This window comes from Nelusetta ayraudi, unplaced genomic scaffold, assembly GCF_046127955.1.
Source record: "Nelusetta ayraudi isolate G7.1 ecotype Tasmania unplaced genomic scaffold, CSIRO-AGI_Nayr_v1 ptg000092l, whole genome shotgun sequence".
NCBI classification, from domain to species: Eukaryota; Metazoa; Chordata; class Actinopteri; order Tetraodontiformes; family Monacanthidae; genus Nelusetta; species Nelusetta ayraudi.
The window spans coordinates 3,481,056-3,504,863 of NW_027466142.1; the positions used below are offsets into that span (position 1 = coordinate 3,481,056).

Here is a 23,808-nt window from a genome sequence, read left to right on the forward strand (position 1 = left end):
AATAAACAGATTCTAATCACCCTGCACTTGGTTTTATTGGCATTTTATAAAATGATAGTTTTATATTTTAAAAACCGTTTCAGTAAAATTGTTTTTCAGAGAGGTTTACCATTATTACATAGCTGGTGAAGTGATCAGGTATTGCATATATCGTTGATTCCAATGCTGTGTTTGAATATTGGACAGAGCAAATTATGAGGCACATTCTGAACGCATTAAAACCAAAGGAATGCTGCACAACTATGCAGATATGCTTGTCGTTGTTTCGTCTACATTTCAAGCATCTGAAAACCGATGTCACTTTTGGCTTGCATCAGAGTGCAATATTTTACAGACGGTGTACCTCACAAATGAAAATGGACTAAACATTTTTTTTTTTTTTTTTTTTTTTTTTGATCACGTCACTTCTTGAAACCAAAACCAAAACCTACATGGACAGACGAGAAAAGTAAATGAAAAGTAAAACTCCTCCTGACCAACCAGAAGCCTCTGAACAGGCTTTCTGATACAGCGGTACAAACAAACAAACAAAAAAAGAAAATCCTAACGTGCTGACCTGTTTTGTTTGTTTAACAGAAAAAAGTGGCTACTCAAATGAAAAAATGCACAATGTTATATATTTATTTTTTTTTCCTTGACCAACATTATTCATGCTGACTGGCGCCTTTGGGCTCTGAGGGGAGTTGGTACAGTCAGTAATGCCCGGCTTTGGCCTCTGTGGAGGACCATGACGATGCTGTGGTGGTGCGGGGGGGAGGGTGGGGGCGGGGTTGGGGCGGGGCTTCAGAGGGGCAGCAGCCTGGTGGTGTGGAACAGGAGGGGATTGAGCTCCTCGGCGTGCACAGCTCGATGAAGCGACGGCTCCGAACGGCTGCGCTCGATTTTGGGCAGCAGGTCCTGAACCTGTTCGATTGCTACCAAGATCTGTTGAAGAGGGGGAAAAAAATAGAACAGCGTTGATTTTTAGAAGGGAACAGAACGAACGAGATATTTACATCTTGTGGACAAATGAATTATTTACACTTATATACATAATGCTGACATATAAATAAGTATTACGGGGCGGTTAACTTCAAGCAGTCTGTAACAGAAGAGACTAAACAATGACACATGACTCACACACACACGCATGTACAATATGACTACCTGTGGGAACAGCGGCCTCTCGTCACGTTTGAACTTTAAGCAGTCGATGATGAGTCTCTTCATGGACTTGGGTGAGGTGCTGTACAGCTTACTGAGGTCTGGAGACAAGTAACCGCGTCCAACCATAAAGATGATCTGGCACGGGAAATAAAGAGGACGTTAAGGACACATTTCAGTGCTTCCATCCATCCATACATCCATCCATCCATCCATCCATACGTACGCACACGATATGCCAACTGCCAGTCAATGACCCCTTGATTTAATAAATAAATAAATAACTAAATAAATAAAGAACAAAAAAACAGAAAATCACTCAACTGGTCTTCTATCCATACACAGTATCTATTGTTCGTGTTCTAATTAGGGAACTATATGGCAGAGATTCAAGAGAGTGAGGAGATCATTACATAATATCAGGACTGCATGTGGTTTTTATATTGGATTAAAAAAAAAACTGTTGAGTTCATTATGTTTTTTTTTAATATAAATATACTAAATATTTATTCTAGCAACAACAATTTATTATTTTAAAAAAATGGCCAAATATAAATGGAATCCAAATTTTGTCCCTGTCATTTCTTTTAAATCACCACCAACTTCATATTTCTTATTTGCCTCTTTTATTTTGATAATAACCTATTAACATGACAGAAAAAAATCTTTGTGCAGCCACTCATGAGGCTGTGATATCGCTGTTCTGGTTCTGCTCTGTTACTCCGCTGTCATAAAAATGAATAAATGATGAGCAATGTGAATGACTGAATACTACTTGATTGGTGTTTGGCTACTCGGCTTGGTTTATATCAGCATTACTCCTTGCTTTAACAAGTCTCCCTCAATATCCCGTGAAACACATTGTGTTGCCTTGGTCATAATATCCCCCACGAGTACGGCCAATCAGTTTACATGCCAACATGCTAGCATGAGAGTTGAAAAAACAAAACAACAAAATCTCAGGTCGGAAGTGGCCAAGGAGTGGTTAGCAAAAAATCTAAATAAAAATCAACTTAAGGTTATACATTCCTTTAAAGGGTGGTGTTGTGCAAAATAAATAAATAAAGAACTGAAGAGAAATGAAACCTGATCTCTGTTGTTGATGTTGGTATAAGGCAGAGTTCCAGTCATCAGCTCAAACAGCACCACTCCATAGCCATACACATCAGACTGAAATGTATATGGGTTGCTGTCCTGCATCCGGATGACTTCAGGGGCCTTCGGGAGGAGAGGAAAATATTGCAATATAAACAATTAAACAATGAATCAATGCAAACCAACTCAAATGCTAAAGGCGGAATACTAGAGCCACCCGCTGCGGTGTTCAGCAGCGGGTTCTCACGCTGACAGACAGGTGACCAGGTCAAAGAGGCGGAGACGGAGACTCACCATCCACAAGATGGATCCACTGGGCTGCTCCACCTGCTGTGAGCCGCTCCACCGGGACTTGACTGTAGCCAAGCCAAAGTCACCTATTTTAACAGTCCAGCCCTCGTGGAGAAAGATATCTGGCAACCGAGCTGAGGAAACGACAAAAATGTCTTCTGCGCTCCACCCATGCAAATGAGATTAGTGGGACATGACTGCACAGGCAAGGTAAAAAGCAGTGCTTTCACCATACTGGATTTCAGACTTCCATACAATATTGAATGGGAACGAGAACGACTGCTCATCATAAATTGCATTTCATACTGTATGTCAATCAGAAAACACACTCACTGGCCCCCTTTACTTTGACTGACCCTCATCTGCTTGCAGAACTGCCTTCATTTTATGTAGCATACAATCAGCCATCATTCCTTTGATAGATTTCAGTCCTGTGGTTTTCAGTCAAAACAGATCCATGGCCCACTTTTTGGTTGCCACCAGTTGAAAAAGGCTGTTTTGGTCGATACCGACAGGCCAGCATTGTGCAGCAGCTGCCAATGCTAATTTGGCTGCCCATCCACGCTGTCAAACACTCCATGTATCACATCGCAACAGCGCTGCATTGGAATCACTCGTGGAGACTTCTGAAGAACCTCTCCGCCACTTGAAATAAGCCAGTCAACTCAAGCTCTATGACACGGTGTCTTATCCTGCTGGGGGCAGGAATGAGAAGATGGCTCCACTATGGTCGTACGTCAGAGATGATTTGTTTTTAAAGACATTGGACAAAAGCCTTTTACACCATCTTGCAGTCTAATAGAACCCGCAACAGTCGAAAGGCAAAAGAAATGACATAAGACAACTAACTCTATACTTGGCATAAGGATACTGTTTGACTTTAGGTCTCTGTGAATGATGTTCTTTGCGTGAAGATAACTGCAAGGGAGGAGGAAAAAAAAACTCAGGTTAATTCCCAGGAGACTATTGTTTGCACTTTGCGTTGCATTTTCTTATGTATGAAAAGTGCTTTATAAATGAAGTTTGATTTGATTTTGTTGGGTTGTAGTAACGCACACAAACATGCCACAGTTGCAAAATGTTGTACAGACGAGTATAGATCGAACAGTACACACACACACACGCATGACATAAAACTAAATCAATGAGATTTTTCTTAGAAAAAAAAGGAAGGAAAATGTTCATATCATTAAAGGGTGTAGTGTGTAGAATTCTGAGGAAAAAATGAGTTTAAAAAATCAAAATGTGCAAAAGTGAAGCACTGAATACTTTACTGAACTTACAAGTTTTCTCCATTTGTGGAAAATGGCTCTCGTATTCCTGAAGCTTTAGAAATTTCCAGAATGACGGATGTCAATCGATCGAGTCGATGTTTCTTATCTGTTTCTAAATGACTCTGGACTGTGGTGTCATGTCTTGCTTTTTAAGGATCTTTAGGCCTTAATTTTTTTTTAATTTAAGTGCGATTCATCATAACTACCTCGTGATCTAGCAATGTGGCCATTTTTGCCACCCATGGCCATGGACGTTTGGTTTCGTTCATGTTAAGTCTTTGTTAAAATAAACAGCATTTTGTGTTCAGTGATCTTTGACGAAAACGTTCATTTGTCTGATAATCTGAAATATTTCAGTGTGGCAAAGACAAACATTTTCAAACGGGTCTTTAATTGCTGGTTTCCCGCTAAAATGATTTCCTCTATTATTTTCACAGTAATTGGTTTTTAACACGGGTTGAAACGCTGACAGTTGACAATTTGGCTGGTGAGCTGGTGACCAGACGCGATACTTTTACGTTTCGTGGGAAAGGTACCAAACGCCAATTGTGAACGCGTCAAACCGTGTTAAAAAAAACAAACAAAAATAACTGTGTAGATAAGATCATTTTTGGTGGGGAAAGCAGCAACAAAGGCCACATTTCCGCAGTGAGACGGCGCTTTGCCACAGCGCCAAAACGCTGACTGGATTTGATGAGGTCAGGAAATAAGACGGCACAGTTCCCTTTTACACTGAAATTGAACATGAAGCACGTCTAGCATTGAGACGACATTGCGGATGACGCTGAACGGTGAGTCTTACTCCATGCCCTGTGCCGTCTGTCGGGCCACGTCAATGCGGCGCATAGTGTCAAACTTGGTTTCTGTGACGTGCAGATGTCGGTAGAGGCTGCTTCCCTCGCACCACTGCGTGATGATTGCAAAGTTAGGCTTGGTCATGTAGCCCATGAAGAGCAGAATGTTGACGTGACGGGTCTTCCTGCAGCAAAAAAAAACAAAAAAGAAACAGAATGAGGAAATGTGAACTTGGGTAAAAACAAAAATACTTTGTGGATGAAATTAAAAATTTAGCATCAAATTATGACTAAAAAATATACTTAATATTGATGAGTATTAGATGTTATTCTTTTAGTGTAGCTCTCACCGTAAGACCTGCATTTCGTTTTTGAAGGCTTGCAGTTGTTCCGGCGTTGGCTCAGTGACTTTTAAGATTTTGATGGCGACGTCTCCGTGCCACTTGCCCTTGAAAACGGTTCCAAACGACCCGGCGCCTATTCTCTTCTGAATGGTGACTTCTCGGGAGTGGACCTCCCAGTAATAGCTGGAGTCTCTGTAACCGCCCCGGTGCTGCAAGAACAAACAGGCGGAGGGTGCTGAATGAGAATATTTGTACGTTCGTCTTGGAATAGAAATTTAGGACATGCGAGGAGGGCCAAAGGTCACGTACCACTTTCTTTTTGTCATCGGACAACGAGGGCTTGCGCTCCTTGTGTTCAGAAGGTGACTTGGGTGGTCGACGTCCGGGAGACCCAAGCGAAGACGGTGGGCTTGTAGAGGGTTTTGGTGACGGCTCAGGACCTAAATAATGGCAAAAAAACAAAGGAGATTTGTGTTTGGTCGTCAGGATAGAAAGATAAATAGACAGACAGAAGTGTTGCGTAATTAGCATTATAAATGTCTTATAAAAGTATTTTTAAAATAACTTACCGATTGTGTTGTTGTATTTTAATGCTTCCTGAAAAAGGACAAGACAACATTAACTCCAGGAGACATCTGGATCCAAGCAACTGTTACTTAATGCTATTTATTTCATACTTTTAAGGCAAAGCTACTAATGCGATGACACAATAGCAGCCAGTGCTGAAGGTCAACATGAGCGTCAAGGCAACTTCTTAACAAGAAAAGATCCATAATACTTGGAATCTTATCTCGGTTCAAGGATGTTAATAACACATAAGGTTTTGTAATAGGATGTGAATTTAATCATTTGGATTCGAACGCCGCTTTGTCAGTTTTCCCTTTGTTCGGACAACAGAACATACAAACGCATACATTGAAATTCAGGATTTAATGTGCATTCACTCATTAAATTCATTAAATTTATCCCATTAACCCGCTACACCAACAGCCCTTGTACCATATGACATTATTTCATTATATTGCACATATGATAAAGATAAAAATCTACCAAAAAAAAAAAGGAAAAAAAAGAACCTTACTGATTCACTGATTCTATATGTCGCCGATGAGAAAATGTCATGTGCATGCGACTGCCTGCCCTAAACTGTATCGCAAAAGGCAAAATAAATCTTTGATGAACGAATATAACTACATACATAAAGTATTTTTTCTTGAATATCTGAGACAAGGGCATTGTTGGGTTTAGCAGCAACAGCATATTAAGTTTGTGGTTAAGGTAATGCAAGAGTGAACCAGCTGTGGCGCAGCGAGGTCACAGGAAATTTGAGCCCAATGTTATCGGTGCAACAGCTTCCAGAAAAATAGTTTAAGGGACTGAGGACAAGTCTGTTTTCATAATGGTCTTGTTTTATGCGTTTGCTGCTTCGTTAAAACAAATCAAAATCCAAAACTAACCTCTATAATGTTGATGCCAGTGGGTCCCACTGTGCTGACCATATGGACATTAGGAGTGGAGGTTGAGCGGTGCCTCTGCAGGGACTGGCAATCTCCCCCCGGCATGGGGAAGCGAAACGCTGAGGCCGGTGACAAAAGGTCCATCCTGCACAATGTTAAGCAAAGGTTTTACTAAATATTGCATCTAAAAAAAAAAAAAAAAAATTTAAAAAAGACCACTGGCAAAACTTTAGTGACCTTCTACTTGGTCAGCAATGACTTTACTAATGAAACTCACCCAGGAGGCTCTGGGGTTAAGGCTAAGTTGCTTTGCGATGGTGAATTTTCTGGCGTTAGCATCTGCGGGTACTCATCTGTGCATGTATTAGTATCACCCCTGGCAAGGCAAAGGTTAGGATTAACAGAGATAAAAGCAGACAGCCAACAAAATGTAAAAATAAATAAATAAAAAAAGTCCTGGGCAGTCACTGGTGGAAGAAGACGTCATTAAGAAAAAACATGCTATGCAAGGATAAATACAGGAAAAATATCATAATCAGGATATAACATTTTTGTCTATATTGCAACCCATCGCAGGTGGCCGGCCACTCCTGTCATTCTGGTTCTCATCTCCTCAGGTGAAAATAAACAGCAAAGGCAAAGGACAATAATTAACTAAGTGGCAGCATGAATATTCTGAATCCAACACATTCACTCGTCAGTCAAAACAATCCTATTGTAACAAAAAAAAAAAAAATAAGTTATTAATCTGCAACTTTCTGCCACGGCTTTAATTTCACACCTACATCCGTCAAGAAGGGTTTCCCGTTATTATGAACAATATTGCCAGTCTTGTAAATCCCTCTTGTGTCAGCGGATGGTGAATTTTCAGCTTTCCTGCCATCATTGACGGAAACGACCGCATCGGTAATCATGCACAGCGGCTGCATCACTGCCATTTCTTCCTAAAGCTTGAATATCGGTCCAGCCCCAAAAATTTTCAGCTGGTATTTGTATTTCATCACTAATGACCACTGTTTTATAGTTGTTTAGACTGCAAGCTCTACAAATTGCAGACGATAAAGGGATGGAAGCCAATTCAGAATTGGAAGGCGTACTGGAATTGCTTTGCTCGGGGAACTCTGTGTTCCCTTCACTCGTGCTGGATTTAGCCTGAGCCCGGCCGTAGGACTGAAGGCTGAATGACTCTCAAGGGCTATGTTACCAAAGGATTCCGAGTGGCTCTTAATAGTCTTTGTATTGTTCCCTCACCTGTCTGTTGCCGTTCATGTGACTTGCTTTAACCAAGAACCGTGGACGTGAATGATCCGCTTTATAAGTGGGAAAAAAATGTTGCCCTGCTCATTTTGTGTTGAGTGTCAAGATTAAAAACGTATAATAAGCTAATAAGTTTGAAGCTTCTTTTAAGTTTAAGCTATAGTAAAGCTATGCTGTGTGCAGCACATGAGTCTGGCACATATAGTGTAATACTCAATCTGGATTCGGGCATTTATATATCTACAGTATACAAGTATTAAGGACAAAATTCCAGGTAAAATTGCAATCGTCTGTCGACAATTACAAATGAATTAAAGTCAAGCAAGGAACATACAGCAAAAAAAATCCATTGGCTTATAACAAAAGGAATTTCCTAAGTGGTTTGGCCTGATCAGCTTATGGGCTAATCAGGAGCCCTTTTCTCACAGAGAAGCTGCTTCTGAGCCACATCATGACGTCCACCCATTAGCTGTCCACATAGAAGCGAACAAACGCATTATTTACTTTATTATATTTATTTTCTTAGACATTTCATTACACATAGTGTGACACCTTTAAAAGGGTCCCATTAAGAAGAACTGTTGTTGTCGGGTTTTTTTTTAACTTAAACTTGTCGTTTTTGCATTGCTGTTGTGCCAACCAACACACCAAGAATGAACTTGTGAATGTGCAAACGGGCCGGCTCTTCAGTGCTACTCCGCTCCAACGAGCCATTTAGATTTGGGTTTTTCTACGTAAGAAGTCGAGCTGATTATCAGGGTAACTCCTCTGGAGCTAGACTAGCGCAAGTCAACACTTCCTGCCTGCCTGCCAATAAAAACAACCTTACCCCAATCCAACAGGAAATCCCAGGCAAACGAATTGCAACGCCAGATTATCAATTTCCAACGTCAGTGTTGACAGACCCAAAAAGTAGTTTTGGAGAATCGTCTGATGGAACGCAAAATCATTTGCCTCCACTGTCATGCAAGACATTGGAAAACAACTTTTTCTCTTTCATTCTTTTTTGTTGGCAAATCAGGCTTTTGATTAGCCTTCATTGTAGTTCATCGTTTTTCATAGTTCATCATTTTCCTGGCTTTTCCAGCATTTCACGCACTGTAATTCCTCAGGTGTAACTCCTACACTTCCTAATGTTCCAAAGGTAATGGGGAACTTGTCGCATATTTGTCAAAAACTTGAAGGGTGCCCGCCGAATCTAAAAAGTCCTACGTGATACAGACATGGCCCAACCTCACAAATAAGTAGAGGTACAACAAGTCGAGGGGACTGCGCATGACCGACAACATTTACCCAAAAAGGTCGCGCTTTGTGGAACAGCATCCCGTCTTCAGTAAGCGAGCGTTCCTGTTGCAAATCTTTTAAGAAGCAGCTGTCGCTACAGTAATGGTCGAATGGCCAAACCTGCAACCACCAATTAATATTTTGAAATCTTAAAATGTAGTACAGTTATGGTACCTACCTTCAGGTAAAACTCTTGGACACGTTCTACCATGCACTTTAATTGTATTCTCCTGTTGCATTTCATGGTCACACCTGTTTTTGTCTACTATTGTATTCTAATTGTCTGTATGTCTCACTGGCCTTTATTTATTTATTTATTCATTTATTCATTTATTTATTTAAATGTTTTTCTGAATGGGACATGAAACCTACCCAGGAACTGCTAGTCAAAATGAACCTGTGGCAATGATCTGGTCGGCAGGCCCAGCACAGTTTATGCATTTTATTGGGAAATACGATTATTACTGCCAAAAGCGTGCCGTCAATGAAAAGATAACATGCAGATAATTGGCTGGTTTTGTGTTGAATAATGCATGCAATACATTTGAGTTTTTTGTTTCTTTATCTTTTCCTGGGAGGGACTGGAATACACAGCTCATAAAAAAAACTTGCAGTGGCCCCCAGCAGTGTTGAGATGGAGGGCATGCGACGCCCAGGAAAGCAGAAGGCATTAACCAGGAAATATGTCGAATGGTTGCAAAAGACATGCTTCAGATGAATTGGTGTGCATTGTGAGTTGAAGGTTTAGGGTGAGCCCACTCATTTTTACCGGCCCCTTATTTTCTTTAGGGAGCTGCTAAAATACTGCGCATCAATATGGCTGATCAAGTAATTAATCTTAAAGCAGCCTCCTACATGTCGTTTTATTCTTCCATTGAGGAATGTCAGTGAAACGTTGCTACGCTGATGCTTTTACAAAGGTTTCCCCGTCACAGAAAATACTTTAGCTGAAAAGCTTGACACGGCAGATGGGCAAAATTGCAAAGTGAAATCTTATCAACCGAGCTGCTGTGCAGTTAAGGCTGCCTATGTACCGAAAAAGCGTGTTAAAAAAGAAAGAGGAACAGTTACCGTGGCTATGATCAACATTTAGGGAATGCTGAGAACAAACAAACGCCAAGGAGCATGAAAAGCAACAAAGATATACTGTTGGACTTACCGCTTACTGACTGTATCCATATCCACACATACTGTGGGGACCTTGCTACTGCAGTGCTGATGAAATTTGTAGCCACACGTCTGACATCTGAAGCCGTTAAAAAGAAACTTGTGACAGAAATCACAGTAGGCCAGCTTAAAGAAGGTTTTCCGTACCTGCACAAAAGAGGTCGCAATGAGTGCATGTGTGCAGCAACCACAAATATGATGACATGTCCAATACACAAACAAAAAACAAACAAAAATAAATTGCCTTGTATTAGTACTGGGCCGTATGGCAGGTAAAACACAATACCAGTGTTTATTATGCATAGCGGTGTCTACTAAAGCTAGGGCTGTGCGACTTCGGCTAAAAAATAAAAATAATAATAATGATAATTAAAAAAAAATCTGAAAATTCAGTTTTCGAAATTTATGATTTTTTTTCGGTAAAATTTCAAAATACAATGGAATTATTTCAAATATATAGTTTGCACCTAAAAAAAACAAAACAAAACGTTCATTTGAAGTTTGCAGGCACAAGTATTCAAGACTTCACTTGTCAGCGACAAAAGGCAACATTAAACTCAATGGCTGCATAGACTGGCTGAGCTACACTGGTGTCTTAAGACACATGGGACCTCACGTGAAGATTAAAACAATAGTGTGACTTGCTTCAGAGCTGACACAATTTTTTTTCTATCTCCCTAATGAATTCATTTGATTACGATCCAAAACAGACTTATCATGCAGCCGTAATTAGGACTACTCTGAAGTCTGAAGTTCTTAATTAGCCCTGAAGTACATTGTGGAGTTTTTTTCCTAAGAGCTTGTGCCAACCCACTCTGAGTGGTCTTCACTGAAATCTTCAAGTTCCCTCTTACCCCTTTTTCCTCTGGCAAAATCTCATTTAAAACTGCTAACATTTAGCACTTGAGGCCAGTGGGAAAGGGGCAGCAAACAGACAGTCAACACGTGTTTTATCCCATATCCAGTGCCAATGTACTCAAAAGTCTTACAAATGCTTGCTGAGCTGATGCGGTAATACTTTACGAGGCAAAAACCACGGGATCACCAACACCTGGGCAGTTAAGAGTGGCAGTACACAAAGCCCCGAGTCCTTCTCACACTTACAACAGGAGTACTTCTTGTTGTCAAGCCCAAATAATTCAACAACTGGCAAAGAGGACAACAAAATAGCAGAAATGCCTGAAGGGCACAACAATATAATAATTTAACAAATGCCACAGGGATGTACATTTCTATCCTATACCTACTGATGAAAAATATTGCAGCGATGAGGGATTAAACCTCTAAAGAAAAGGTGGTGGCAAAGACCTCGCTGGAAAAGTATATTTGACAGAAGGACACAAAAAGTGCAGAGGTTTTTGTGGGACTTTGAAAACAGCTTATGCTAACTGGCTTCTGGTGATTGGTGCACCCTATAACATATCAATGCCAAGGGGTTCTGTCACTGTCCTCTCCGATGCCTATTCTAATGATTCTTTACAATGTTTGGTGTAACTGATCACACCTTCAAGATTTTAGGAACAAAAAATACACAAAATACTTCACTCAGCCAAGGCTTGGAACATTTTGTTTAGTCAGAGTGTAAAAAACAAAACAAACAAAAGCAGAGAAATTGACAGCCCCGATTTAAGTTGAAGAGATAAACGCATCCATATGATCAAATGATAAGGGACACTTCCAGTACAATTAACTCAAACAATTAAAATATAGGGCAATTTAAATTTCATGACACATTGAAATGGAAAATTAAATTCATTTGACAAACATTGGGAGCTGCTCACCTATGCATCAAATAAATAATTTAGCATTTCAAACGTCAACAATCCATGGAGCCAAACAAACAACTACAAACATCTAGGACTACAAAATACGACATGCTTCCCCACACAGTTAAATGGTGAAACATTTGAAACATTTTAAATCAGACTCGATCATTTAAAATGCTGTCCAGCACAAGCTTGTATTTTTGAAATCCTAAGGCTTGTATTTTTGACAATACTTACAAAGTTGTGCATGGTGAGTGGAATATCATCCAGGACCTCAACCAAAAGCTCCTCTCCAACCAGGGGAGTGATGTCAGTGTCCCAGTCGGTCAACCTCTTACGGCTGAGGATGGACGGATGCAAAAAAGAAAAAGAAAAAGAACAGTTCATGCTTACAAGGTATTTGGACCGCGCGATATGTTGTGAATTTATCGACGCCGCAATAACACGTGCGATAGACACATCGTAAAGACAGCGGTCAATAGTGCATTCATCCGTGCGCGAGATGTAAAGAAACTTGATGCAACACCAGTGTTGTGTCCGTACTGGTCCTCAATCTAACGCGTTTCCTCACTGAACAGCTGCAAACGTGCTTCGCCACCGCCAGCAGATTCGCCAGAAATTCACAAACGTACTACAACATATTACTGGCGGTTCTTACTGTGCTAGTGACCTACAAAAATGGTACACGGAAATTTTGGTCGAGCTAGATTTTAATTCACCCGAATAAAAACCTCAGCTGTCAGCTGTCCACCTCTGTGAGCTACCGAGACTCACAGCTAGGGTATTATTAGTAAATCAAGGCGGCGTCCAGGTAACTTTTTGATTTGGGCTGCCTGAGACAACTGGTTTGCCTCGGTTAGCATATTTTGTTTACTTTCATTAAAATCGCGATAGTTAGGAATGGCCTGCTCAATCTGAACCCAAATGGTGCTGAGTTATGACTTCTGTGATAGTTGCAGTATGTGCATAACCAACACCATGTTCCAGCAAAAGGCAGACAACCACACAAGCTCACTCCAGGTCGAAAGGGAAGCCCCACCGGAGGTGGAGGAGTTCAAGTACCTCCACTAGCGGGGGTCAAATAGCGAGGGAGCTTGCTGACGAACTGGAGGAGAGTTGGCAGTAACGCAGACGCTGGAGGGAGCTGAGCAGCAAAGGTAAGCTCTCGATTTTACAGGCCAATCTACCTCCAGGCTCTCAAGAGCTTTGGGTCATGACCGTAAGAATAAGGACGCGGATACAAGAAGCTGGAATTAGTTTCCATCACAGGGTGGCCGGGCTCTCCCTTTGGAATGGGTTAAGAAGTTCGGTCATCTGTGAGAAGCCACTGCACCTCTGCATTGAGAGGAACCAGTGGAGGTGGCTCGAGCATTTGCTCCGAATGTCTCCTGAACCCATGTGAAGGTGTTTCAGACACGCCCAACCGGGAGGAGGGCCCTGGGAAGATCCAGGACATGCTGGAGAGACTCCTGGTTTGTCTGGGAATGACTTGGGGTGCCTCACAGAGCCAGTGGAAGTCACTGGGGAGGTTTGGGCTTCCCTGTGAAGGACACTGCCCCTGCGACCCGGATTTGGATAAGCGGTCGACGACAAAGAAGGTATGAGGTACAAGAACGAGAACAAGCACAAATTGGTTTTATGTCAATGGTTGTGTTTTTGGAATTGTGCAATTTGAACATACCGTCCATGTGCCGGGAAATAAATAACGGAGAGCCAACAGTTTCCGTCTATATTAGCTACAGTTGGTAGGCGTAATGCCAGCAAGAATAACTGGGAAAAGTTTAATACCTCATGTCAAACTGCTTCAGATGTATTTGTACAGATTGTACTTATAATGCTATAAAAATTATTTATCCCACTTCTTGAGTTTGTTGTTTTTTTTGCATGTTCAACAAAGGAAACCCAGGTAAATACAAAAAAATAACAATAATTAAATGATGATGTTAGGATTACATGACCCTTAGTGGGAAAAGCATAAAATCAAATAATTGTCAAAAGTCATAAAGACAGAAAGAGCCCCGCAAGTTCAGTCGCTGAGGAAATTTTAGACGCATATTCGCGTCGCGCTGAGATATATATATATATATACATATATATATATATATATGAGATGTAATAAAGTGACAACCGAACAAGATTAAAGTAATGTAAAGTAAATGTAACGTAACATGTAAAGTATTACAAGAAAAAAGGTTAATCTTATGCAAGTCATACATTAATAGAAAGCGCAGTAAGCCGCCTGCATTAAAATGATGAAATAATGAAAATGTTTCGCATAATTCTATACAAAGGAATACTTTGTCAGTTGGAACATCAGTATGATTAGAGAGAAACAACTGTTTCTATTTTAATAAATGAATGCAGAAAGCACTGCCAGTGCTTTTGTTGACCATATTCTCTTACTGCATTGCTCTCAGGTTTATGGGAGCAGTGGTTGGCTTTGTACGCCAGCCCAGTCCACAGCGCCAGAGATAAACTACACTACCTGGAGTACTTTGACACAGTCACACATGCCGTGGCATCGCAAGAGTATTAACGCCGCGATATTTTAGGATGCGCAATTCCAACATCATCCCTAACTTTGAACTTTGATTTCATCTAATTTTAGAACTTTCTACTACGGAGTTACTATGAAGCTTCGAACTGCAACATGGACTCACTGATGTTTTTATAAACATTCCTGAAATACCTTAAGACATACCTGAACATATATTACTATTACAATATATTATCCAACGTATATTGTGAATAAATTGTATCTACAGCTACCTACAGGACAGTTGCTTGTACACTGTAGCCACACAAAGCAACAAGACTCACCAACTGTACGGCTGTTGCTGGGTCAGTAGGGTTAAAATCAGCCCTTTACATTAAATTAATGTTGGGGTTGGGGTTTTTTTGCTGGCAAATGGTTGGAATAAAAATGGTTTCCACAAACGTACAGAGTGGCAGCAAGAGTTGCAATAACTTTGCGACAAGTAAAAGTAATCCACTGGCTCTTCCATCAGCGAACGCTTGGAGACTAGCGCTGATTTGATCTCAAGTCAACAGCACACACACCGCGTAAGACTGAACATTTTCTAACTTTAACTCTGAACAGCAATGGCTGCGCCCAACACAGTGCAGGGGGGAGTGGCTTAAATGCAGAGGGGACATGTTTATGCAAAAAGTACTTTTTCCAAAACTGTTTTAGTAGTACGCAAGTACGGGCAAAAGGAAAAATGCAACACATGCAAACTTAAGATCATTAGGAAATTTTTAAGCTCAGAACAGACAACAATATCGATGTAAAAACATTTTTTCAGGTAATGACTGAGAAATACAAACAACTAAATAAAAAAAGATATGTAGAAATGATCCTTTTAGGAAAAATAAATTTTATTTTTTGAGTGTACTGACATACGCCAAACAACTATTTGATGCACAACAGTATATAGTATGTATTATAGTTGGAACTTTAACAAAAAAGAAGCAATGATTTAATCTTACCCCTCCAGAAGACGAAATACAGCACAGCATTCTTGACTGAGGCCTCTCACTTTAAGTGCTTTGTCTAGACTCTCGTGCACAGTCTGCCCTTGACGAACATTCACCTGGAAAGAATTAATCAGTTGAGATTAACATTTTAAAAAAATGTACATTTATTATTACAGTAAACTCAGAGAACCAAACCCGAAAGTGAGCTTAGTCAGGTAACATGTCTCCCCCTCCTCACTTGCTTATGATACACTTATAATATAAATCAAAGGCAAAGCAATTTCATACATTTTTATTAAATCAAATAAAAGACTCACAGAGAATCGAGGTCATAATAAATTAACTTAAATACCCTCAATATCAGAAAGGAAACGCACTAATGTTATCACCCGATTTAGTTTTTTTTAAGATTATACAATTATTTTTGCTTTACATCGCAATCAGTCATTGTCATACACACAAGGAAGTAGGGAGAGGTTTTGAATTTTCTACCACTGTATATAACTTTCGGCTTAACTTGGCAGGCCACTGAAAGGGCCACTGGTTGCAGTTAAACCAGCGCACCATGGAGACCCAACAGTAGGTGCGGTTACATGCACTTTAAGTAATGGGATTAAATACAGAACCAATTGAAATTGCGTCATCTAACACACTGTACGGATTAAATTGGCTTCAATGGGATCAGAGAAGGTAGCGTAACTTTGTTTTTGATCCAATCAGAGTCCATATAAATGGCACATCGGATTGTTTCCTATTGTCGCAGTTTTGTGCACAAATGAATGCCACATAACTAGCACTCATGGTTTAAAAAATAAATTAAAAAATTCTAACAGGTGTCAGAACCGAGGGTAATGCGCCCCCTCACTATAGGAGTCAAGTGTTTTCGTGCCACCCAAAAAATACACTGCAGAAGAGAAAAAAAAATTGATTTTGAAAAATTCAGTGAGCAAGTTTTTACTTTGAAAGCACAACATAGTGGTGTCACTGCTACTGATATTGAACAACTGATGCAATGCTACGTTTTAACATCAGTACGTTACAGACGGTGGTGGCAGAAGCACTCTGTTCCTTTGCTTAAGTAAAGAACACAACTAGCAAATTAAAAGTCCAGCATTTAAAATTCTACCTTTGTGAAATAGGCAGCTGGGAATTTTAAGTTTTTTTTTCTTCCTTAGGCCCAGATGCTAAAGAGTTTGGGGACTATTGGTTTAATATTTAACAGTAAAGAGTTTGTGTGTTATTGTTATTGAAGTGCCATAAAGCTATCAAATAAATCGGTGCAAAACTTCCCCGTGAAACAGCTTTATAGTGTACACCATAATTTAATCTGGTCGGGTAGTTGAACAACTATAGTCAATGTGCTTTATTGAACTAAGATTAGATTTCATTGACTGAGCCATATTGACCTTGATGGAAGGAAATTGAAACTTTAGGACTTGAGGATAATACAGACTGTATTTTCCATGGTTTTAACCCTGGCTTAATACTGTTCCTTATTTGTAAATAAAGAGTTAGACAGGAAACTACGCTTAAAGATGTAACACGATCATACCAGATTCTTAGGCAAATAGTAATTTCAGAAACTGAAATCACAATTGTCAAATGCTGTTTTCCTCAACTAATATGCTGGGACTCATAACCATCCATCCCTGATAATGAGCAATGTCATACAAATAGTTGTGGCAAAAAATTCAGCAGGATCAAACAGATATCGAATCAAATATCTCACCACTGTCCTCTGTTTATTGGGGAGGTAGACTCGTATGGTGCCGCCACCCCGGTGTAAGTCCTCTGGACTTGTCTCCCCTGAGGAGGAGTACGATGAAGAAGTGGAGGACATGACGACTTGACAGATGAGGCTAGGACAGGAATTAAGACTCCACGCTGCCAGGACAGCTTCGAGCTCCCTGGGATCTTGAAGTTGAGTTAGTTAGCCCTTTACTTGAAACCTGTTGAAAAATAAGGACATACTTTTCACACAGGCATTATGCAAGTTAAGTAGATTAAACTGTTGGAGGCTCAGGACATACTTTAAAAATAGTAGACAAACAACAAGGATGTACAGGCGGTCGGCATGAATTTCCGGACAGAAACCCACCGACCGTGTAATCCACCACCGACCAGTCTCACCGACTCGGCCATATGTCAGGACGACGCTTTGAAAAAGCTGCAAACCAGCATATTCAGTATCATTTGCAATGACAATGACGGCCAGTAGGTACGGTGTTAGCTAGTTAGCTTAGCACAGGGCTTGCCAACTTTGCAAGAACACATTTCGACATGCCCAAGGCCGTGTTTCATACATTAGTCCAAAGGCAAATATTATTAATAATAACAACAATACAAAGTTCATACGGGTAACTATGGGACTGGGGTACAAAACACCCCCCCAACCACCATAAAGTTATGAGAGACTCCGTAGTTTCCATTGAGCACTGCTACATCCCTGAACAGTTGACTGCTAGCTGACAATATTCTCATTGGCACGGCAGGAGAGATTATCTGGCTAACTGGTCAACTAGCAGCGCTGTTCGGAGCATTTATGATGCTCGGTCCTGGCCACTGGCAGCTAACGTTAGCCAAATCACCAGGGAGGGGGGGCACAACAGCGTCAGCGCTTCACTTCTGGTTACAGAAAACATAGCGGCTGTCCCAGTTACTTTACACTCACGCAAGAAGAGGCGACCCGCGCGGTTTAACGCGGACCTGAATATCGACGTATAAACACCCTTGGCCGAACATTTCGATACCTTTAAAACACACGTTAAAGTCGTACCTGTAGCAGCCATCTTGAACTGAGTCGCTCTTAAATGGGTTATGTCAAGAACTTGGAGAAAGCGGAAAACCTTACGAGATGCTTCGTTGTCATTGGTTGATTCTGTCAGCTGCTCGTTCTCATTGGACAGCTACGTATAGGTAAACGTCCTGCGCGTCACATACTGTCATGGCCTGCATAAGACGACCCTCCCTCCCCCCAAAAAGGTGAATATTTAAGGTTTTAACTGAAGGTAAAACAGTCCTACAATAAATATTTAAATTATATATTTAAAAAAAATTAAGTACATTTAAAATCAGCATAATACTGAAACTTTCAATAAAAATCATCATACATTATTCATTATTATACATAATGTGGTAACACGTAGAATATCTTATATGAAATATTACCAGTGAAAGAGATGGAAGACCTGAATCTGACAGAAAGGTAAAATTATAGCTAGGATTTCCAAGCCTTGATCAAAAGATTTTGTTTAGACACACACACATATATATGCATCTTGACATATAGTGTGCCTGTAAAAGTTCCAATTGGATAAGCAACTGGGACATGGTCTACTGAGGGTTCTGAGACCTCAGCCCAGATGCCTCATGAAACCTTTAGTGAATAAGGACTTTAACTATAGAAGGAATTGTTACGGTTAGTAAATTATTATTATTTTTATTATTATTAATAAACAAAGGCTCTCTAGATAATGAGTTGGACATTCAACAAGTTTCAGGGCAACTGATTTAACACTATTATATTATTGTTGTTGTTATTGTTTAAAATGCGTGTTTTTCGTTTTCTACAGTGTTCACTCATGTTGGTGACAGATTTCTTTTTTAAAAACATGACCAAAGAGAACTCCAAAATGAAAATAATTGCCTGCAATCAAGCAATCTTGGTATGAAGTACAAATTTTATTACAAAAACAATTTTTTTTAAACAGTTTGTAAGATCCACTGATTATTGTCATCTACTCCAAACTGATGAACCTCCTTTTCTTAGCCGTGTGTGTGTATGCATGATGACGCCACTCCACGTCCGCTGTGCTCTCATTTTCCAAGGTGCCCAGTTTGATCATGTACACTGAAACACAAAACAAAAGAATGCTGAAATCTCACTGTTGCGCCTCTCTCTCTCTCTCTCTCTCTCTCTCTCACACACACACACACACACACACACACACACACACACACACACGCACACACACACACACACACACACACACACACACGCACGCAACACACGCACGCACGCAACACACGCACGCACGCAACACACGCACGCACGCAACACACACACACACACACACACACACACACACACACACACACACACACACACACACACACACACACACACACACACACACACACACACACACTTACATTTCATTTCAAACCTGGGTCCTACTTCAGTTAGCTCAACGTTCTTGTGGTCAGTTTTCTTGTAGGTGTGATGCCTACGATTGAAAACAAAAATTTGCATTACTGTAGTCTATCAAAAACATAAAGTATGTACGCAGTTTCCATGAAGGGAGTCTCTCCAAACTCTGACCTGAAAGAAATGAAGTCTTCCTGGTTGGCAAATGTCATTACACGCCTACTGTCCTCCTTTGGCACTGGGAAAAGATACTTGAGGATATTTGATACCTGTGTGACCAAGACATTCCAATTGTTTGAACAAACACATAGGGGTGGGGGGAAAAAAAGAACATTTATGCAATAAGTATCTTTAAATGTGCATTCATTACTAACCCTTTTGCCCAGTCGTGTTGAGAAGTTGTGAAAAATAAGATGGGGGAAAGCTTCAGACATGGTGCCAATGTCTGGAACATCGTGCCTCATCACCACATTGTATAGAGTAAAATATGCGGTTGGTCCAAATGGAAGGTGAGACACCACTAGGCCATCTGTACATTTAAAAGGAAAAAAGAATTAAGTCAGACTAGAACAAGTTAAAGTATTCTTGAAGTCAACATAAGGTGAAAAAAAGCTTTGAGACGCCTTTGGTTGTGATTTTGCAGTGTACAAATACAAATTGATTGATGTCTCTTTAGAGATAACTATACACATTTAAAAAAAAAAAGAAAAAACATATTTTCTAAAAGCAATATTTGTGGTTGTTTTAGTAGAATCTACATTTTCACCTTTAATTTTCAATTTCAAAATTTTGCCAACCCTCTACAACTCCAGTGGCCATTTCACTTTCCCACAACCAGGGAATAAATGACCTCCGTAAAAGGATTCTTTGTCAAAGAACAATGTTATTGTTCCCCTCTCTACTCATTTCAGGGGCTTATATCTGCAATCTTGTTCTCTCAGTCAGCCACAGCCATCACCACAGGTGAAGGTAGGAACTTAAGATTGACTGAGAATGATCTACTGTACATTTATCATTGCAGTTATATTGGTCTAGTGCTTGGTAGGAACCAGCCGTTTCTAAACTATTCTTGCCTTGAGCTGGTTAGTGACAGATTTTTTTTTTTTTTTGCCTGTTTTGTTTCAGAGTAGTTACACATTCAAGGTAATTTGTGTTTTGAGAAAATCAATTTATGAATCTGCTTGTGGGCCCTTGCATGACTCTTTTTTACATGCACAGGACATCTGTGAACATGGTTGAAGGTCACGGTTATCATCAGAATATATGACAAAAACAATGTTACATTTTCCAGAACACTTAATTTGCGAGACTCACAAGGCTTCGCATTTTCAGGAATCTTGATATTGCACAGGTACACGTGTGACGCAACAATGTTACAGACAAAAGACTTGTGTGATGCTTTAGTGATAATTTGAATATTTTAATTGACCAAGAGTCTCTTTGCTTGCCCTAGTGTTTACCACGAGGCTTAATGCAGCAAGGCTGTGTCATTTGGTTCCTGAAAAACACAAAAGCTGAAGGAGTGACTTCATACCTGGCCTTCCTCTGGTTTCTTGTATAATGACAAGGTCGGTGACATTGTTCGCTTTACAGGCATGAACAAGCGACGGTATCTCATGGTTTCCTCTGTTCATGCGCTGGGCTCCTGGAAACAACAGCTTTACCTCCTGTAAGGAGTTAAACATTGACAAGTTATTGTTTTATTGACAAAAATGATATTTGAATCTGAATTATTTTTCATTTTTATTTCAGAAAGGACGGAAGCTTTTAATATCGGGTATCAGTCCATATTAACTCATTTCCCTCAGAAAATTTGTAAATTACAAACCCAAAAAAGCCACCATATTGGTCATGAGCAGGACATACACTATTACAGATACCGTACCATGTCAATGTATAATAGAGAATAAACTATAATACTGTGCATATATAATAATTATAGTTATATAATACATGATAACTGCCAGAACCATTGTTATTATTATTTATTTAGAAATATTTAACCATAAATGACCGTGTGTCTAATTACTGACGTTTCAGCTATCTGTCCGTCCATTTCCTATCACCTTCTATGTGGACAAAGTGTGAAAAACTTTGCAAAGACACCAACCTTCGCAAACATTTTGAGTCTGGAACTTGGGTCTCTGGATGTAGTGACCATGACTTTTGGGTCTTCAACTCCAGCCCACTTATACTCATCGTCCATGTGTGAGCTGACGCCTGTGTGTGTGTGTATGACAAACACAAATCTTAACAAAATAATACACAGACGGTTAAATGAAATGTGAAGATACAAAGTCATTTTGAAAGAATAAGAAAACACCAGCCTTCAGCCCCGGTATCGTCATACTCCAATAGTTTCTGTAGCTGCAGCGCTTCCTTGCGCACTTCTGTGGGAAGGACACGGTTTTCTGCAGAGACACAGGATTTATTGTTAAATCATTTAAGCCCTTAATCACTTGTTTAACGCTTAAAAAAGAAAATACAAAAATGAGCATCTTCTCCTACCATCAAGTGCACCCTCCAACTTCTGTTTTTTCTCTTCAATAGTTCGAAGTCTGTCCTCCTGAGCTTTCCTGTACAGGTACTCCCGCCTCAGTCTCACCTCACGACGAAGCTGCAATGTTGTCACATTCACACAGGTTATCTCAAGAAAAACAACTATCTTAAGGAGCTCGACTTTGTACTCTTTACATCCTATACAGACAGAATGCAACATATTAATACACGAGTCAACCTTAATAACGAGGTAACTTCAGGTTTTCGAGTACTACAGCAACATCATGCATGCGAATGGACTACTGGAACTGATTTAAGTTGTGTTGTGTTGTGTTGTGCTGTGTTGTGGCTGTCGTTAGCTGGTTTTTAGGGTCAGCTAAAGGCAGGTTTGGTTTGATCCATATCGTCTCCTTTTAGGCCTTTTAACGAGTCGTGGGGCATTTTGTGTCAGCAAAATGTTAGCCGATATAGCAATAGTAACGCTTTACGACTCCAACGCCAATGCAAAAGAGCAAAACGAACACAATAAAAAAAACGACTTAATAAAAATAAATAAACGAGGCGAATACGAGTTTAGCCCAATGCTTTCGAAGTCTGGCGCGAGCCGGAGTTTCTGATAATATGGCACTCCGGGTTAAAATGACATGTGTTAAAACGGAGCTGGAAAGAGTCAATTCGCGATATTTAATGTTTCCCCACTTACCATGACGTGTTTTTAGTGGCAGAAGGTGCAACACAACAAGATTCAGATAATCTACAAAATCTTTCGCGTGTGGATTTTGGGGCATGCGCAGTCGGAGTTTCGTTTTCTTCGATGGTTTTCCTGTTGAAGATTTTGATACCACACTGCTCCTGCTGTCGCGGAGTAAGTACTGCATGTCGCGAATTTTCAACAAAAGCACTGAGGTTGGGTAGCAACAGCCGTCTGAAACTTCACAACTACTTCGACCCTGATAGGCACAACGTGTTTTATTTTGTTTTGTTTTGTTTTGTTTATCCTTAGGATTCCCAGTAGCTTGTGTCAGGACAAAAGCTCATCTTCCGTGGGGTCCGATATGAGGTATGAAAAAAGGTCAGAAAATGAACAAAAGCATTAGAACTAAATATCTGTCTTTGAAGCCACACAGTTTGTAGCTCTTTATGGAAATTACTCTTAAAATGGTGAAAAAATGGATGAAATACAGCTATTTTATGAGTTATTTACTATTAATATAATTTCTTCAATTTCAGAGGGCCAGATTAAAAAGCTTAACGGGCCACTTATGGCCCCTGGGCCGTAGTTTGCCCATGCATTGTCTAAAGCAGGTGTCACCAACGTGGTGCCCGGGCGAACCCAAGGACCTCATGAGTATCCCTAAGACCCTTTCGAAAAATTGAGTATAAAGTTAAATTTTATCCAACCTTGTTAAGTCATTTTTGATAATTATTGAGAACTCATGAGCTTGATAAGTGTCTTCACATAGATAAGTATCATTAATAATAATAACAATAATAATAATAATAACAATAATAATAATAATAATAATAATAATAATAATAATATATAATTTAGAGAGTTTGTTATTTCAGGAGAATCTAACAAACTGGTAGCCCTTCATATGGCTCAGGACCCATGAAGTAGCTCTCAGTGCCAAAAAGGTTGGTGACCCCTGGTCTAAAGTGTCTCCCATGTATCCAAACGCATGCATCCGAGTAAACAATTGCAATGTCTTTTATGAAGAAATAAGTCTGAATTTATTGGACAAACCAAATATAGGTAAACTCATACATTGTGTAAAGATGCAGCAGAAGAGTGAAAAATAAAACAAAGGGT

The 23,808-nt window shown here is 40.0% G+C and overlaps 2 protein-coding genes across 5 annotated transcripts; both read right to left on the reverse strand.

Annotated features, from left to right (window-relative positions):
- Positions 1-41: 41 nt before the first annotated feature.
- Positions 42-18,243, reverse strand: araf (A-Raf proto-oncogene, serine/threonine kinase). Its single transcript, XM_076046909.1, has 16 exons — positions 18,126-18,243; positions 17,079-17,298; positions 15,362-15,465; positions 12,110-12,212; positions 10,099-10,253; positions 6,676-6,774; positions 6,399-6,543; positions 5,511-5,538; positions 5,251-5,381; positions 4,948-5,150; positions 4,606-4,782; positions 3,401-3,447; positions 2,533-2,651; positions 2,230-2,361; positions 1,147-1,281; positions 42-924 (listed from the first exon to the last, which is right to left on the reverse strand). The coding sequence occupies exons 2-16, from the start codon at positions 17,187-17,189 to the stop codon at positions 784-786; spliced, it is 1,830 nt and encodes a 609-aa protein (XP_075903024.1). The 5' UTR covers positions 17,190-17,298; positions 18,126-18,243; the 3' UTR covers positions 42-783.
- Positions 18,244-19,009: 766 nt separating this feature from the next.
- On the reverse strand, positions 19,010-22,846 carry imp4 (IMP U3 small nucleolar ribonucleoprotein 4). 4 transcript variants are annotated; one of them, XM_076047155.1, is made up of 9 exons: positions 22,699-22,845; positions 22,005-22,113; positions 21,824-21,907; positions 21,607-21,716; positions 21,031-21,163; positions 19,871-20,025; positions 19,671-19,765; positions 19,502-19,575; positions 19,010-19,199 (listed from the first exon to the last, which is right to left on the reverse strand). In XM_076047155.1, the coding sequence occupies exons 1-9, from the start codon at positions 22,699-22,701 to the stop codon at positions 19,087-19,089; spliced, it is 876 nt and encodes a 291-aa protein (XP_075903270.1). In that variant the 5' UTR covers positions 22,702-22,845; the 3' UTR covers positions 19,010-19,086. The 4 variants fall into 4 exon arrangements, with proteins under 4 accessions (XP_075903270.1, XP_075903269.1, XP_075903272.1 ...); XM_076047157.1 differs by lacking the exon at positions 19,010-19,199 and adding an exon at positions 19,246-19,262 and having other exon boundaries at positions 19,472-19,575; XM_076047156.1 differs by lacking the exon at positions 19,010-19,199 and adding an exon at positions 19,246-19,262 and having other exon boundaries at positions 19,466-19,575.
- Between the last annotated feature and the right edge of the window lie 962 nt (positions 22,847-23,808).

Coding starts and splice junctions, on each gene's coding strand:
- araf (XM_076046909.1), bottom strand. CDS start 17,189: ATGTCCTCCACTTCTTCATCGTACTCCTCCTCAGGGGAGACAAGTCCA. Junction 5,382..5,510: donor AAAATACAACAACACAATCG/GTAAGTTATTTT, acceptor GCCATTATTTAG/GTCCTGAGCCGTCACCAAAA. Junction 5,151..5,250: donor CCGATGACAAAAAGAAAGTG/GTACGTGACCTT, acceptor TTGTTCTTGCAG/CACCGGGGCGGTTACAGAGA.
- imp4 (XM_076047154.1), bottom strand. Junction 21,164..21,606: donor GACTCAAAATGTTTGCGAAG/GTTGGTGTCTTT, acceptor AACTCCTTACAG/GAGGTAAAGCTGTTGTTTCC. Junction 19,576..19,670: donor GAAGACTTCATTTCTTTCAG/GTCAGAGTTTGG, acceptor TTTCAATCGTAG/GCATCACACCTACAAGAAAA.